The following is a 17,023-nucleotide window of genomic DNA, read 5'->3' as shown; positions in this document are numbered from 1 at the left end:
TATCTAGCAATATGTTCCACCGTTGACTCATTAGTTTCGCCTGAAAATTTTGTAAATTTGGGTACCTTAGTGCCCCTAGGCAATTCTGTCTGCATGATATAATCTGATATAGGGGATGTATAATTTGGACGTCTAAGTCCAGTACTAAGGCCATTATTGGCCATAACCCTTTCTATCATGGCAGTTAAGTTATTTTCTGTAGCCAGATTTTCTCTTCTGACTCTTTGGACAACCTCATCTGGGTGTTCGTTCCTACCCACAACCCTTAATCTGGGTCGCTCTTCCTCCGTTTCCTGTCGAACGGGGACGGTTCTTTGATTTGAAGCCTCTAAGTTAATTACTGGAGTTCCTTCGATCGTCTCTGTTCTTCGTGAGGGGCCTACATCCCTAGTGGCTACCCTAGATAACGGAACTATATCTTGTACACGTTCCATAATGGGCCTCTCTTCTTGATTCGAAGGCTGTTTGTCTTTCCTTCTAGGTGGTGTTATTCCCATGAACTCTGCCATTCGATTCATTTGAGATGATATCTTTTGGAAAGTCTCCATGTTTTCCCTATTTGTAGTAGCACTATTTGTCACTAGTGGGTTTAAAATTGAAGTCAATTCTCTGGCCAAAGCCCCTAGCATATCATGGTTGCTTGAGTCCATTTCTTGTCAAAATGCTGCTTGGTTATTTGTGGTAAAGTGGGGCATCTGGATAGAAAAACTAGTGTTGTGTGCACTTCGACCCACTGAACTAACATTCGGTGAAAATGTCGCATTGTTAGTTGGGGCATATATAGGTCCTGCCCCTCGTACGCCTGTTCCATATTGGTATGGCATTCCATATGGATTATTTGGTCTCCATTCGAAAGCAGAATTCGTGCCTTGACCAAACAAATTGTTTGCAGCATTTGTCGAGGAAAACGGTACGTCCTCTGCACTTGTGGATGAGGGTGCGGTTGTCGACACTGAAACTGGAATAGTCCCTGAGGGTCCTGTATTATTTTCAGGCATAGCCTGGGAATTATCTGCAGGTCTCGATCCATTTGGACCCGTTGTATCCCGTGTTCCTTGAGTGGAAGTCGAATTTGCCGCTCCTGATCCTGAACCTTGTGGGGGATCTTGATCACCCCCTGCACTGGCCGTAACGACCATTTTCTTGTTGTACCTTCGTTTGGGAATCGGTTGTGCACTGTTCGTTAATTTACCGTTCCTAAGGTTCATACAAGGTCTTGATATTGTCTAGACAAAAATAAAGCAATTGATTAAAACAATCCGCTTGACACTGTCCCACTGGGCGTGCCAATTTGTTTACGGTGATTTCCGGTAAACAACCGCTAGTCTTTCAAACTATAATAAATATGATTTGGTTACTCGCATGATCGACTAGATTGATCCTAGGACACATAGTCAAGAAGATTGTTATCAATGTTCATTTGAACCATATTCATGATTCGTCTTCGTCAATAAGCGTTGTTCGATTAAAGAACAAGTAATCTTGATAATCACTTTGTTATATGTAAGTATGATTTCAATGAAAAGATAAGTAACATAACATATGAAACTAAAAGGATTGTTAAAATGTAAAGAATCTTAGAATGCAGAAACGTTAAAGACTTTGAAAGTAAATAACATGAAAGTAATTCGAAAGTAAATGACATTAAAGTAAAGATACAGAAATGTAAATGGCAAGAAGTAAATGGAATGCAGTAATTCTGAAAGATATTTGAAAACGAAAGATAATACACATGTATTCAAGTGGTGGTGTCATACGTACATTTTCTCAGCGAACTCTTTCTCTTAACGCTTGATACTTGAGTAAATATGTGAGTGATTTGTACAAAATGAACACACAGAATCCTAACATTAAGACTCCTATTTATACTAGTTTCGACCTTAACGGTCCTACACTAATCTGCTGCCACGTCTCTCATAAGAACTTCCAGCGACGCCATCTGTTACTTGGACAGTTACGAAACCGTCTTCGAATTTCAAATCTTCCCGCCTGAGTCCGTTTTCGACGCGTGGCAGTGTATTAAAAACACTACGAAAACACGCTAAGTAGTAATACTTGAATATATTTTATAAATTTTGTCTAAGTCCCCGAAGACACATACTTTCACTAGCTTTCAGCATTCATTATCTTCATAACGAACTTAGAAATCTTTATTCTCGAAGCATTACCATCAGTAGCCATTCTTTTATTTTTAAAGGATGGCCATCAGTAACCATCTTTCCTTCGATTTTTCAATTCTTCGAAGGACAAATATTACAAGACGAAATCTTCAGCTAACAGGGTGATCCTTGGGCGATAGAGATTAAGTGTTGGACTCTCCAGTGTCATTATATCTAGTCGGAAGTTATTGTGATTGAATTTACTACTTTTTAGACTTTTGGCCGACTTGAAACAATTAATAAGTATTATTCTAACATTCGTGAGCTGTAAAAATCTAATTCACCTTAAAAAATTTATTAAAAAAAAAAGAGATTTTTTTTATTTATATTTTACTTTAATTGCACGGAACATTGATAAAGTTATCCATGTGTGTCATAACATGCAAGGAGAATGAATGGTAGTGTCCGTTTAGAGATTAATCATAATAAAAATACATATATACAAGTTAAAGTTAGTATAATAATGTTACAACTAACAATTAAAATTTAGAAAATTTAGTGAAAAATGTTTAGAAGGAAAACTATGAATTTATATTTTACAAAAAGACAGATCATCACATATGCATTATTAACTTTTATTCATGATATTTTAAAGATTGAAATGATAATGTAGCCGGCTGACAGAAGAGCAGATAATATAAAATGCAAATGGAAGACGAAGTCAATTTACAAAACGAAAATGGAATCAACGGTAGTTGAGCCAGTGCAGTTCTTCTGTTTGAGGGGCCTAGAGTGTTTTTGTCAATAATCAGTTATCTATCATTGTAAAGCATTTAATGCATTTTGAGTTTCGAATATGACCTTTTCCTAGATTCACATTATATGATCGTCATATTTACAGTGGCTTAGTTAGGTTTTATTGTGGTCAATAATCAAACTGTTCTTTAGTTTTGGTAGTAATGTATATGTGTTGCAGTAAGCGATTAAAAATAGGAAACACTTGAAAAGTTGTAGTAGCAGAAAGGTTGCAACACTTAGTTTAAAAGTGTTTATGAAAATCTGTGTTTCATCAAGGGTCGCAATCTTGTGAAACAATACTATTTGACCTATAAATTGATCATTCCGGATTTAGAAAGCATTGTTGACTCTAACACAATTAATAGTGTTTGAAATACTATTAAAAAAGTGATTTGGTTCACAATTCAAAAGTGATACATGGACACTGTCATTCAATAAAAATGTAACAAACTGTCATGTCATCTCAGTAATTTAAAAATAACAATATGATTAGTTGGAATACATGATGGTGATTGATTGATATTGTAAAACTTTTTTACACTGTTAGTGCATCACTCATTTTCTCTAATTTATTTATATTTACTCATTTTCTCTAATTTATTTATATTTAATTGATATTTGTCATTTATATATTTTTATCTATAGACGAAATGATCATAACCACTACAAAATCATACAGACAATTGTGAATCTGGATTCGAACCAATGTCGTTTTTATCAATTGAGTAGGATTAACATACCATTTTCTATTTATATTGATATATTGTTTTGTTGATACATTACGTTAATATTTATTTATTGGATTTAAAACACTTTCAAATTCTAAAATTCAAATAGTTAAAAACAAGTCTTAAATGATATTTTTAAAACAGCGGTGCTATATGTCACGAAAGAAGATTTCACGAATTCATCACGAAAGCAGTGCTATGCCATAATTAGAAAAGTTTTAGATAACTATGAGCTGCTTCTGCAATCACTTGTCTTGTCCACTAAATCTAGCACATGTCCAACCCTAAAGACTTGTCTCCATGCACTTTTCCCACAATATCAAGAAATAATCAGATAAAAATATATGAACTATAGTCACTCACATAAAACAAAAACTATCATTCAACAAAAGAGCATAGTAAATAAAGATGCAGAAAGAATTGATCTTCAAATGTGATGGTTTCTCTTTTTCATGTTTGAGAAAAGTCAATAAAGAAGAAGTAAAATAATGTAGTGAATCCAACATTTTTTCAGTTGTAGCCACATTCGTGTTTTTGTCGTGAAAAAAATATTCGCGTCATTTAGCATTTTCCTTTTCCTATTGCATTTCCAACTTTTTTTAAATAGCTACTATTTATAGCTTCATTACATCTATATTATGTTTTATGAATCTTAATTTAACATTCTTCATTCGAGTTTTTAAAATTCTTTTTATGCGTTTGTAATACATTATTCATCTTAAAATTTGAATTACCCGTGCGGACGCACGGGTCTTCTACTAGTTCTTCATTGTTTGGCTTTGTCCTTACTCTTGTAATATTATTATTTTGTTCATTAATTTATTGAAAAAACTTATTCCATCCAATTCAATAAGTAAATACAAATCAAAGCAGTCATATGTTTTACGATTGGAGCAAGTGTTAATGAAACTCTTTTCCCCTAATTCTCTTTCTCTTCCGTCTTTTAAAATTTTAAAAAGGAAAATGCTAAATGACGCGAATATTTTTTTCACGACAAAAACACGAATGTGGCTACAACTGAAAAAATGTTGGATTTACTACATTATTTTACTTCTTCTTTATTGACTTTTCTCAAACATGAAAAAGAGAAACCATCACATTTGACGATCAATTCTTTCTGCATCTTTATTTACTATGCTCTTTTGTTGAATGATAGTTTTTGTTTTATGTGAGTGACTATAGTTCATATATTTTTATCTGATTATTTCTTGATATTGTGGGAAAAGTGCATGGAGACAAGTCTTTAGGGTTGGACATGTGCTAGATTTAGTGGACAAGACAACTGATTGCAGAAGCAGCTCATAGTTATCTAAAACTTTTCTAATTATGGCATAGCACTGCTTTCGTGATGAATTCGTGAAATCTTCTTTCGTGACATATAGCACCGCTGATAGGAAAAAGGGTGATAGCGACCCGTGAAAGTAATGAGTTTCAGTGGAAAAATTACTAAAGAAAGGTATTGTGGTGATAGTGACCCGTAAAAGTAGTGAGTTTCAGTGATAAAATTCACATAAGAAAAATATTATGATGATAGTGACCCGTAAAAATAGTGAATTTCAGTAATAAAATTCAGTATCTTAGATTGACTTGGTTGTTACTGATATATAATTGTTATTCTAAAATTACTAATGACTGCAAATATTTAAAAATAAATATGAAACATATCACCAATATGATAAATCCAACATATCTAATAATTATAAATATTTATAAATATTACTAATAAATATAAATATTTTTAAATATTTTGTTAATTAAAATTAAAAAGCTACTATAGTGATAATGACCCGTAAAAAATATTATTTGTCAAGTTTTACAACAACAATATTTGTCAAACATTTAGTATAATAATAGGTAATTTTTGAACATGAAAAGAATACATCACCATCACCAAGTGATGGGTCAAAAAATTTTGACCCAAAAATAAAAGTAGGTAGTGGTTACATTTAAGTATTAATTTTCATATAAATATTATATTAATATATAAAGATAAATAAGAAAATAACAAATACATACAAATATGCAATGGTTGCCTAGATATTTTAGGCTCATGTATTAGAAAATTATCGCACTATGCATCATATAAAATAAAGCTAAAGAGTTAAACAGTTGACGTAAGTAATGAACAAAATAATGAACATAATGAACAAATATGCAATAAGTTTTTTCAATAAAATAATGAACAAAATAATAATATTACAAGAGTAAGGACAAAGCCAAACAATGAAGAATGGGCAAGCATCAACAAGATGCAGTTGATATAGACAAGATAAGGAGCAAATTTATAACGGTGTCCCCCATCCCATAATATTCAAACCGCAAACAAAGAAAAATAATAAGAATGATTGAGAAAGAGAAATACGATGCTTCCTCCTACCATCCTAATGAATACAAAGTCGCACGAACACTAATTATTATTTTCACCTTTCTCCTCCCTATATATACCCTTTTCCACTCAACTTAGACAAAACACACAATCTTACCCTCTCTTCTCTTCTTTTTCTCCTCATAATTATTAAACTTACTTTTTCTTCTAAAAAAACAACTTTATTTCAAGTAATAATAAAATTCTCTAATGGCTAACGCTGAAGAAGTTTCAGCTCTTAAAAGCATCAAATTGCATCTCCTTGGTGAATTTTCACCACTTCCATCTCCAATCTCACAACCTTGGAGCTTTGATTTTGATTTTCAATTTCAAACTAACCAAAACAATTATGATTCTTCAATTTCTTTGGATCATTGCTTCAATAATCTTATTGAAACAGAGACACAGATTCCGATCTTCGAATTTGAATCCAAACCTCAATTGATTGAACCAGCTAGTCCTGAAGCCCTAATTTCTCATCCTCAACAAACAGTAGAGAAGAAGCCTCAACTGAATCGTAAACCGTCGCTGAAAATCGCTCTTCCAAATAAAACCGAATGGATCCAATTCGGAAACCCGAATCCGATTCAAGAGACGGTTGTGCCAAAACCGGAAGTTGTTGAGAAACAGCACTATAGAGGAGTTAGACAGAGACCGTGGGGAAAGTTCGCCGCCGAGATCCGCGACCCTAACAAACGCGGCTCAAGAGTTTGGCTTGGAACTTTCGAGACGGCTATCGAAGCCGCTAAAGCCTACGATCGTGCCGCGTTTAGGCTGCGCGGATCTAAAGCGATTCTCAATTTTCCACTAGAAGTCAACGCCATGGCGGCGGAGGCGGCGGCGGTGAAGAATACCGGCGAGAACAAAAAACGTTGCCGTGAAGAGGAAGAGGATGAAGTAGTGGAAGTGAAACCGGTGGTGAAAAAGGAGAAAACGGAGGAATATGATGTGAACTGTATTAAAGAGATGCCGTTAACGCCGTCAGCTTGGACTGGGTTTTGGGACAGTGATTTTAAGGGGTTTCCACCGTTGTCGCCGTTATCTTCCTTTTGTTTTTCACCTTTAGTGGCCGTGTGAATTTTCTATTTTGGGTCTGGTTTATGTATTTCACCTCTAGAGATGACAAATGCACATTTTGTGAAATTATTACTATTTAATTTATTCACTTAATTTTCTTTTTGGATATATTTCAAGAGCCTACTTAATCATTTTTATCACCTAATTTAAATCTTATCATTAACTAAGTGCATGTTTCAATTGATTAATCTTCTGTGGAAGAACACAAGTTTGAATTGTAAATAAAATATTTTTAAAAAAATTAAACCTTAGTCAAAATTGTTAATGGATTTAAAAGTAATAGTAATTGTTAATGAATTGGGGTTGTATCTAGCCAATTTTTTTTCTTATTTTATTACAAATTTAATGATTAGTTTTAGCCACTAACATTTCTTTAATTTGAAGATATCATCAATATATTTGATAACTTTTAAATCGTTTCAAGATTCTCTAAAAGTCCTTTCCATTTTCAAATTCTCCATGATAAAATTTTAGTCTTACATCAAAATATGCATACATTAAACAATCCTTAAACTTATATTACTGATTTTTATTAACAAGTATTAATAATGTTACTAGTTTTTAATTTCATAGAACTTTTATTAGCAAATATTAATAATTAATATTGTTGTTATAAATGACATATTATTATGGATGACCATCCATTAGGAGATTTTATATTAATTTTTATTTATTATATATGTTATTATATTTATTATATATGTTATTAGTATACCCGTGCAAGGTACGGGTTTAAATTTAGTGTGTGTGAACTCAAAATTTAATTTTTAGTGTGTGAACTCAAAATTTAGTGTGCAATATACATTTAGTGTGTGTGAACTCAAAATTTAGTGTGCAATATACATTTTAACGTTCAATAAAAATTTAATTTTTCACTATACTCTAAGCATAGAGAACTCAAAAATAAATATTTATTTTGCATTTAATTTTAATTTGAATATTCCATTAAAAATAAATATTTAGACACAATCATTAGAATTAATCTTAAAATGATAAATATTTATTCTTTTGATAATATTTTAGTATTATTAGAAAAAATGTAAGAATTAAATGTATAGACATTCTCCTTAAAGGGTGATCTTTGTTGTAAATTTATTCATATATGACATGTACTTATTTTATATTCAACCGAGGTATATTATTTGAAATTAATATTTTAGTATTATTTGAAAATAAATAACCTGCTGCAACATACATTAATAACAACTGCTCAAATAATTATAAAGACTCAAACTGATGAGCATGAATTTCAGGGGTGCATAGCAATGGCATCATCTTCATCAATTCAGCTGTTTCACTGAACATGTACTGACTTTGATATTCCATCAAGTAATGTGTCGATCTTTTGACATCCAAAAACAAATTTTAAAAATACTATGAGAACTAAAAATACATAACAATCATGAAAACAGAAAACCTACCCTGCATGAGTATTGTGCATGCAAGCGAACAATTCCATCTTTCTAGTTCTTGCAACTCGTCCATTTGCTTCTTGAACAAAAGAACAAAACGTAATTTCAGACAAACAAATGAACAAAATACTTGTCCTGCTCCTACATCAAACATCATGAGGCAAGTAGATTTTGATTTTGATTTGGATCCCAATGTTTGATAATAATCTCATGAATTCAAGTTGTTTGATCAAGATCAGACTATGCAGAAAGCAAGTAGATTTTGATTTATCTAGATCCAGTGGTCACTGATGTGCCTACTCTATGGATACATGGGATTTGTGACAATGAGGAAACCAAATCAGTTTGGAACATGTTCAACCAAATAAAAGTGCTATAGAAACTGAATAATCACTAACGAAACAGAAACAAATAATGCACTTGCGACATGAAATGCCTCTGAACAACATCTACCAGCTGCTCCTTAGACGGGTTTGGAACAACATCCACCTACATATCCATCTATTATGTATTTTTTTAACCCACACTAAAGCAGTCAAAAAAGATGAGTAAAACAATTTGTTTACCAGATTGAAGTGTCGCCAATATCCACAATGCAGCCATTTCCAATTTGCTCAAATCAACCTTCTACATAATATTTTTAATATTTTAATCATCAATAAATAGTTTTCAAATATATAACAAAATATAAAAATCAATTAGTGAAAGGGGATAAAGGTTCGAGTGATATACCATCCACCCATAAGGCATAGACATGGATCCCTTGGATTGTGAATCAACAGAGAAGGACCTACTCATGCTCTTGTGAGATGATCCTAATGATCTATGCATTTTGTGCCTTGATTTGTGGGACTTTTAGTTTCATCTGATGCTGAGAAATCAAACATAGCACAAACAAAATCAACAACAACTATGACAAGGAGCTATAAAACATAACTCTAGTAACAGAATCAGTTCACAATTAAGAAAAATATGAATCATAAAACCTTTACAAATACACTAATGATTTCAAAAAATAAAATAGAAAAAAGACAATAAAAAGATAAACTTGGAGATATTGAAAAAAGAACACTAACTTCACAAATTGAAACTCACTCATATCTGATCCATGCCACTGAGTATTCTCAAATTCAAGATCATCATCTACCTCATTACCAGTAGGTGGTTCAATCACACTAAAAGCATTCCTCTGCAGCTTCACATCAATACCATTGGTAAGAACCTGAAATTTTATGCATCAAACACATTGTAAAACAATCACATAAGAAATCTACCATCTCTAGAAAATAAGACTGATTTAGATCCAACTAAAATATAAAAATAACAAATTTGACATAAAGATATAATAAACCCATATACTATTTCTCAATTTATCCTACCAAAAGAGTTATGGTCAAAGCATGCATGTAACTAAGAGTAATAATTGGAGATTGAACATCAACATAATTTGAAAAAATCATCAAGTCGAGATTTTTACTCTTTAAAATAGGAAAATTTTTATAAAATAGGAAAAATTCAAGTTCATAATAATTACCTCTTATTATAACATCATCGCAATTAATTGATAATTATACAAAACATAAGAGAGTGAATCAACGATGAGTATTCTCAAATTCAAGATCATCATCTACCTCATTACCAGTAGTTGGTTCAATCACACTAAAAGCACTCCTCTGCAGCTTCACATCAATACCATTGGTAAGAACCTGAAATTTCATGCATCAAACACATTGTAAAACAATCACATAAGAAATCTACCATCTCTGAAAAATAAGACTAATTTAGATCCAACTAAAATATAAAAATAACAAATTTGACATAAAGATATAATAAACCCATATACTATTTCTCAATTTATCCTACCAAGAGTTATGGTCAAAGCATATATGCATGTAACTAAGAGTAATAATCGGAGATTGAACATCAACATAATTTGAAAAAAATCATCAAGTAAAGATTTTTACTCTTTAAAATAGGAATTTTTTTTATAAAACAGGAAAAATTCAAGTTTATAATAATTACCTCTTATTATAACATCATCGTAGTTAATTGATAATCATACAAAATATAAGAGAGTGAATCAGAGATGAACCTTGAGATTCTTTCAAATCTTCTCGTAGAATCTCTTGCTTTTTTTCCTTAGCTTGAATTACAAAACACAAATAACGAATATTTTCTGAAAAATGGTTTGAATTTTAGAAGATAAGAAGGTAAGGGAGCGTAGGTTTGAACAATTAGTTTCCAATAGAGAAGAGTTTATGATTGAAAGGTAGAATCAGGTGATTCCTTTATGATTGAAGAGTTCCTCGTGGTTCGGCATATTTGAAGTAGGGAGAGACAACTAACTAACGATTTAAAGAAGAAAAAAACTCAGGCGCGATGTTGAATGGCGATGGAGGAAGAATGAGAGATCTAGGTTTTTTTGGAGGAGAAAGGGAGAGAGGATGAAGATGGAGGAAATGAGAAAAGAAAGGTTATGAAATGAGAGCACATTCGTTAAAGTCTCAATTGCATTTTGCTTTTCCAAGAGTTTCAAAATGACTTTACAACTCTCAAAGTGTCTCTTGAATTTAAGACAATATATTTGTTCAATATTTGAAAAATGAAAATTTTAGCAATTTAAGTTTGCCCAGATAACGTGCCTATGCAAAAATTAATTATGGTATAAAGAAATAGAAAAATTAGGTTAATTAGTAAAAACCTTGTATTTATATAAAAAAAAACAGTGTATATTCCAAATCCCAAATAACATGATATAAAATGGAAGAGAAAAAATTAATAATTGGTTGAGGGAAGAAAAAGTTACCAGACTGTTTGTATTCCACATTAATAAGAGTAATTATAAAATAATATAAAAATATTAATATGATATTAAAAGAAAGTTTCCTTATATAGCATAAATCAAAATAGAAGAAAGCATGAGAGAGTGCCAAGTGGCAAACTTGCCAAAGTACTCATCTTATTTTTTTCTATTGTATGATATAAATATGATTCATATTGTACTTCAAATCGACAGTGATAATGAAAATAATACAATACTATTTCTTTCTTCTATTTCTCTCCTTCATCTCTACTCTCATATTGTTTTTGTTAATTTTATAACATGTTATCAGCACGAAACTCTACCAAATTTAAAAAGGAAAAAAATTGAAACCCTAACAATCCGAGGTAATATTATTTTATTATTTTATTCTTTTTCATTACCCGTGTTGAATTGTAATATTATATCTTATTAAATTATTAAATAATCCTTGAAGAATTATAAAATAATGTGTTTCTTATATAGTTCCTAAAAAACTTAACAAATTTGTTATATAGTTTTAGAAAAACTTATCAAATATCTATAAAGAATAATATTGATATTATTATATAGTTTCGGAAGAACTTATCAAAGAGTCCTAAAAGAGAGAAAAATAATAATTTATCATATAGTTTATGAAAAACTTATCAAGTATCTTGAAGGATAGTAAAGTAATAATTTTTAAATAGTTCCTGAAGAATTTATCAAGCATTTCGATAGAAAAATAATAATATATTATATAATTCCTGAAAAACTTATCAAACACCCACTCCATAAAATATAGAAAAATAATTATTATTATTATTATTATAGTAGTTCCTAAAGAAGTTATCAAACATCCAATCCGTAAAAGGATAGAAAAATAATAATTTTATTATATAGTTCCTAAAGAACTTATTAAGCCTCCCAGAATGATAGAAAAATAATAATTTATATAATTTTTGAAGAGCTTATAAAGCATTCTTAGAGAATTGTTAGAAAAATATTTATCTTTTATCATTGTTTGAAGATCTATGACATAGCTCTCGAAAAATAGTTATATATTTTATAAAGGATTCTTAGGGTCTGTTTGGTTCAACAGAGTGGAGAGGAGGGGAGAGAATTTAATAGAGGGGAGGGGAATGGAGGGGAAGGGAGGGGAGGGAATTTAACTAAATATATGTTTGGTTCAAAGAAGGGGAGGGGAGGGGAGGAGAGAGGTTTTTAACAACATGTATGTTTGGTTCACAAGGGGAGGGGAGGGATTTTAAAATTAAATTACTTTTTTATCCTTATAAATATTGTTATTTGTACTTCGTAAAAATAATTCTAAATAACAATAATATTGAGTAAATATCCCCAAATAAAAACTTGTTCGTTTATAAATCATACTATAACAGTAAACAACAACACACATTAGTTGAACTATAGATCTTCAACGCAAATCAAACGATTATCTAATCTTGATGATTCATCTAACCCAATAAAATAATTTCTATAATTTAAAATACATAAAATAATGTTAAAATGTTAAAAAAAATTGGACAAATAATATTAAACTTAAAATCTTTATTTATAACATAAATATAATATATTTGCATATTGTTATTATTATTAATAGTATAAAAAAAATCTTATTACTATTATATATTATAAATAAGAACTGATATAAGGATGTTATTATTATTAAAAAACAACATAATATCAAAAAAGAAAATTCAACAAAATAAAAAGGAAAAAATTCACCTGAGAGCAACAAGTCACAAATAGCTACCGCACAATAGAAGAAAAATGAAACGTGAAATAACACAGAAAAAATTAGTCTTTAATGATTCAATAAGGGCAATCTTGGAATTAAAAAGATAATTAAGGATAAAATAGAGAAAATAATAAAATTTTGATTAATGAATCTTTCCTCCCTCTAAATTCCCCCAATTTGGAGGGGAGCAAAAAGTGAGTCTATGAGGGAATTTGCTCCCCTCCCCTCTGTTGCACCCCAAAATTTGCCCATCTAATTTTATTTCTAACTGGCTTATACATCTCATAATCTCATCTATTAGGTCAGCCCACGCATCATGCATTCATTCATCAATAATAATATTGGTTCATTAAATCAGTGGTAATAGATTAAAGGCATCAATTTGATCATGGTTTATTTCCATATTCATCTGATAACCAAGAGAATCTTCCCTATGAAGTTGGACATAATTATTTAGTGTACTTCTTGAATTATATGTTATGGTGTAATACTTGGCAAATCAGCTTGGACAAAGATGTTAGCTTACGACGAGTCTCGTGAGATCGAGATCCTTATGGCATTTGTTTGAATAGAAAGAAATTAAGCACCTTTTGGTTATTGCTACGTTTTGGCAAGAGAAGACCTTTGGAAGTTATTCACAACTTTGACTTTTGACTAAAGTCACGTTGACCTGTATCTTTGATCATCATTCCAATTGGGTTTTATTCATTCAAGATTGCACATTGAAAAGAAGAAAAAAAAGAAGAATCATTACAAATGTCAAAGACATCCATTTGGAAACATGCCGAGTTCATATCCAAAAGACAATTACATAAAAATTCAGCAATAAACTCCAAGTATTTATTCTTCAAAATCCTTCCTAAACTTATGCTATTCAAACCCTATGACACATTCAAGCTAATCCAAAGAAAATTACCCAAAACATCATTTACATCAAAATACATTCAAGTGCATTACACCTTTTAATACAAAAATAATTGTCCTAAATCTATTTTCAATTTCTTTTCATCTTTGAGACCCCCACCACCTGTATCATGTAACCATTGTTATCCAAGTGTGGAATAAGTGTGTTATACACCAGTTGCTATGTGATATACATACTTTCCTTCTTCACCAACCTCCTGCACATATAACATACCAAATCTGCTCCAATTCTACCATAACCTGCATCATTAATATACAAAACAGTCTATTCAATACCAACCAAATAACACTAAATTTATAAATGCATACATTAGCGGACCTACGTATTTATGCGCAATAGTGGTAAATACCATTAACATCAAGCATATGGCCCTGCAAGTGATAACAGTTGGCTCATAAAAACAGTCAGAGAAAAAAAACCAAAGATCCTACATGTTCAGAACTGAACCGGGCAAGTTACGTGCAAATCAAATGCACTGAATCTTCATTCAATCAGTTCACACAGAATCAATTTAAGAGCTGCACATGTAATCGGCCCTGCAACACACACGAAAATATATTCAGCATACTTCGTCCATATTCAATTATCCAGTTTCAAACTTTCATCAACACCAGAAGAAAACGATTCAAAAAAAAATAGGCATTATGTCATTCAGTTCGTCAGTTAAATATCATACAAATTAATCAGGTTCATTGACAACCAAAGATTCACGTCGGTTCCCATCTTGTGATATCACGCAGAATATATATCAGGATTTAATATGTGTATCGGTATAGCCCATTCATCATCAAGCGTGTGGGTTCGTGATTCATATTGCAGAGGCCAGAATATTACGCAATCAAACAAAACAGATTCAATGCGTTCACAAAATCTGCTAACAGAAACTATTTATAACAAATCCCACAAACAGTTAACTTCCAAAAACCAACTAACACTTTTCAATTCACCCAACTAGATTCTGAACTAGCAGACTTATTTTACTAACAGCAAACTAAACTCAACCAGTCCTAACCTTCTAACAGAACCCTTTAACCAATTTCCAATTGTATAACTAACTTCCCATAACAGTTTTCTTAACCAATTAACAGTTATGCATTACACTAACCCCTAACCGATTCAGTTATATATAACTAATCACCTAACAAACTTCTAACAGAATTAACAACCATTCAACAGTTTCCTAACAAATTCTCAACTTACATAACAACCTATAACAGAATGTAACTAACCTCTCCACTTAACTCAATCCTCACCCTTGATCTCATAACTAACTCCCTCTAATCCAATGGCTCAGAATCTCCTCCTTCAGCTGAATTCCACTATCTCAACCTCTATATATTCTCATCACCTCCACAATTATCAGTTTCTGGACACCATAATCATCACTTCACGTTCACTTTTCTTCACCTTCCCTCTCTCTCACAATTCTCTGCAACCTCTCTTTCTTCTCCTCCAACCTTCACCGTCACCTTCATTCTTCCCCAAACACCACTACACGCTCAATCCGCCATTGAATGAGCTTCAACATTTGAAGCTCCATTCAATTGAGCTCAGCCTTCTCCGATTCCGGTTCTCCTATCACTCTATTTCTATTCTACGTCAACATCGCGCATCATCAACAACAAATCTCCGAGTTTCAGAAAATCAAAATAGAAGAAGAAGAAGAAGAAGATAGAAGAGAGACCAGATAAAGAGAAGCGTGAAATCAAGATTACCTGAAGAACTTCATCTTCAACACGTTTATTTCGTGGTCACTGCTCGGAGCTTCCCTCTGATTTTCTGCTTCTGCGCCTCCGATCTTCAATCAGGTTCGATTTGTACTTGCTTCCTTTTATTCACGCATATAATGCATCTCCTGGCCATCTATGAATTACGATTCTTCCATTATAGTCTGAATCCGTGGATTGTCTAGACTTAGGGAGGTATTTCTTAGAATTAGAAGAGGAGAAGCGGAGATTGAGAGGAGAGGCGAGGGAGTTCGTGGTTAGACTCACGGCGGCGCTGTGTTGGTCTGGTTGGAGTATGGAGAAGCGCCGTCGTGTGCATTTGAGAAGAGAACGAGAGTGAGAATCCCAGTCGTCGCTCAAGACAACCCTAAATTCCCAATTTCACTTTCGTTCATTTTTATTTTTATTTTTATTTATTGTATTAATTGTTAATTCTGTTATTCTTTCTGGATCATAATAAAATCTGAATAAGCTTTGGGCCACGAATTCATCCAATTACCCCTGGCCCACGTTTTTTTTCAATAACAATGTAAAATGAATCACAACAATAATCTGAACATTCGGGCCTTTTGCTGTACGCACCCCCATCTGGGCCCATACTGCCGTTTTTGGCAAGTCAATGCTGCAATAAAAATAACCTCCGGGCCAACACCATGGCCCAGCGCCTGCACTACTTTCCATCACCATAATTTCATTTTACACCCCCCTGATTTCATTTTATTAGTTAAACAATTTAGACTTTAATTAGATTTTTTTTGTCACTCCTTTTAGTAATAAAAATGCTAACTTTTCTTGTTGTTTTTTAGACCATTTAATCAAACTTTTTTACATTAAAAATGTGCATAAAAATATTAGTTTTTTACCATTTTCTTTTAGTGGATTAATTGCTAATTTTTCTACTATCATTCTTAGACTTTTAAATCACAATTTTGTACATAAAAATAATCACTAAAAAAACATTAGTTTTAGGCTACTTGCTTTTAGTCTTCTACTTGATTCAATCCAATTTCTCCCATAAAATCAACATAAAAAATAATAGTATTTTTAATTCATGTTGTACTATGTTTTTGACTTGCTACTTCATATTTGTGTATAATTTTGTACCATTGTATCCTTACTCAATTTTGCTCATAATGTGACTTTATTATCCATGTTTCTTTAATTCCTAACCTTAGGTAGAAACCATGATAACACTAGGTAGGAATTCCCTTCATGCTTAGGCTAGTTTCTTTTTCTTTTCAACTTTAAAACACTTAACAAATGCTTGATTTTAATCCCCTTAAAAAATACAAAGAAAACACTTAAAAAGCACTAATAAAAAAGTGAAAATTCTTAAAAAGGGAATGGAAGCTTG

The 17,023-nt window shown here is 31.7% G+C and overlaps 1 protein-coding gene and 1 pseudogene across 1 annotated transcript; one reads left to right on the top strand and one right to left on the bottom strand.

Moving 5' to 3' along the window:
• Positions 1–6,080: 6,080 nt before the first annotated feature.
• Positions 6,081–7,175, top strand: LOC131638024 (ethylene-responsive transcription factor 6). Its single transcript, XM_058908586.1, has one exon. The coding sequence runs from the start codon at positions 6,201–6,203 to the stop codon at positions 7,065–7,067; it is 867 nt and encodes a 288-aa protein (XP_058764569.1). The 5' UTR covers positions 6,081–6,200; the 3' UTR covers positions 7,068–7,175.
• A 1,275-nt stretch (positions 7,176–8,450) lies between these two features.
• LOC131637986 (uncharacterized) lies at positions 8,451–15,207 on the bottom strand (annotated as a pseudogene).
• Between the last annotated feature and the right edge of the window lie 1,816 nt (positions 15,208–17,023).

Source organism: Vicia villosa, linkage group LG1 (assembly GCF_029867415.1).
Source record: "Vicia villosa cultivar HV-30 ecotype Madison, WI linkage group LG1, Vvil1.0, whole genome shotgun sequence".
NCBI classification, from domain to species: Eukaryota; Viridiplantae; Streptophyta; class Magnoliopsida; order Fabales; family Fabaceae; genus Vicia; species Vicia villosa.
Note: the sequence above shows the minus strand (reverse complement) of the source record. Positions and strands in the feature narration are given on the sequence as shown.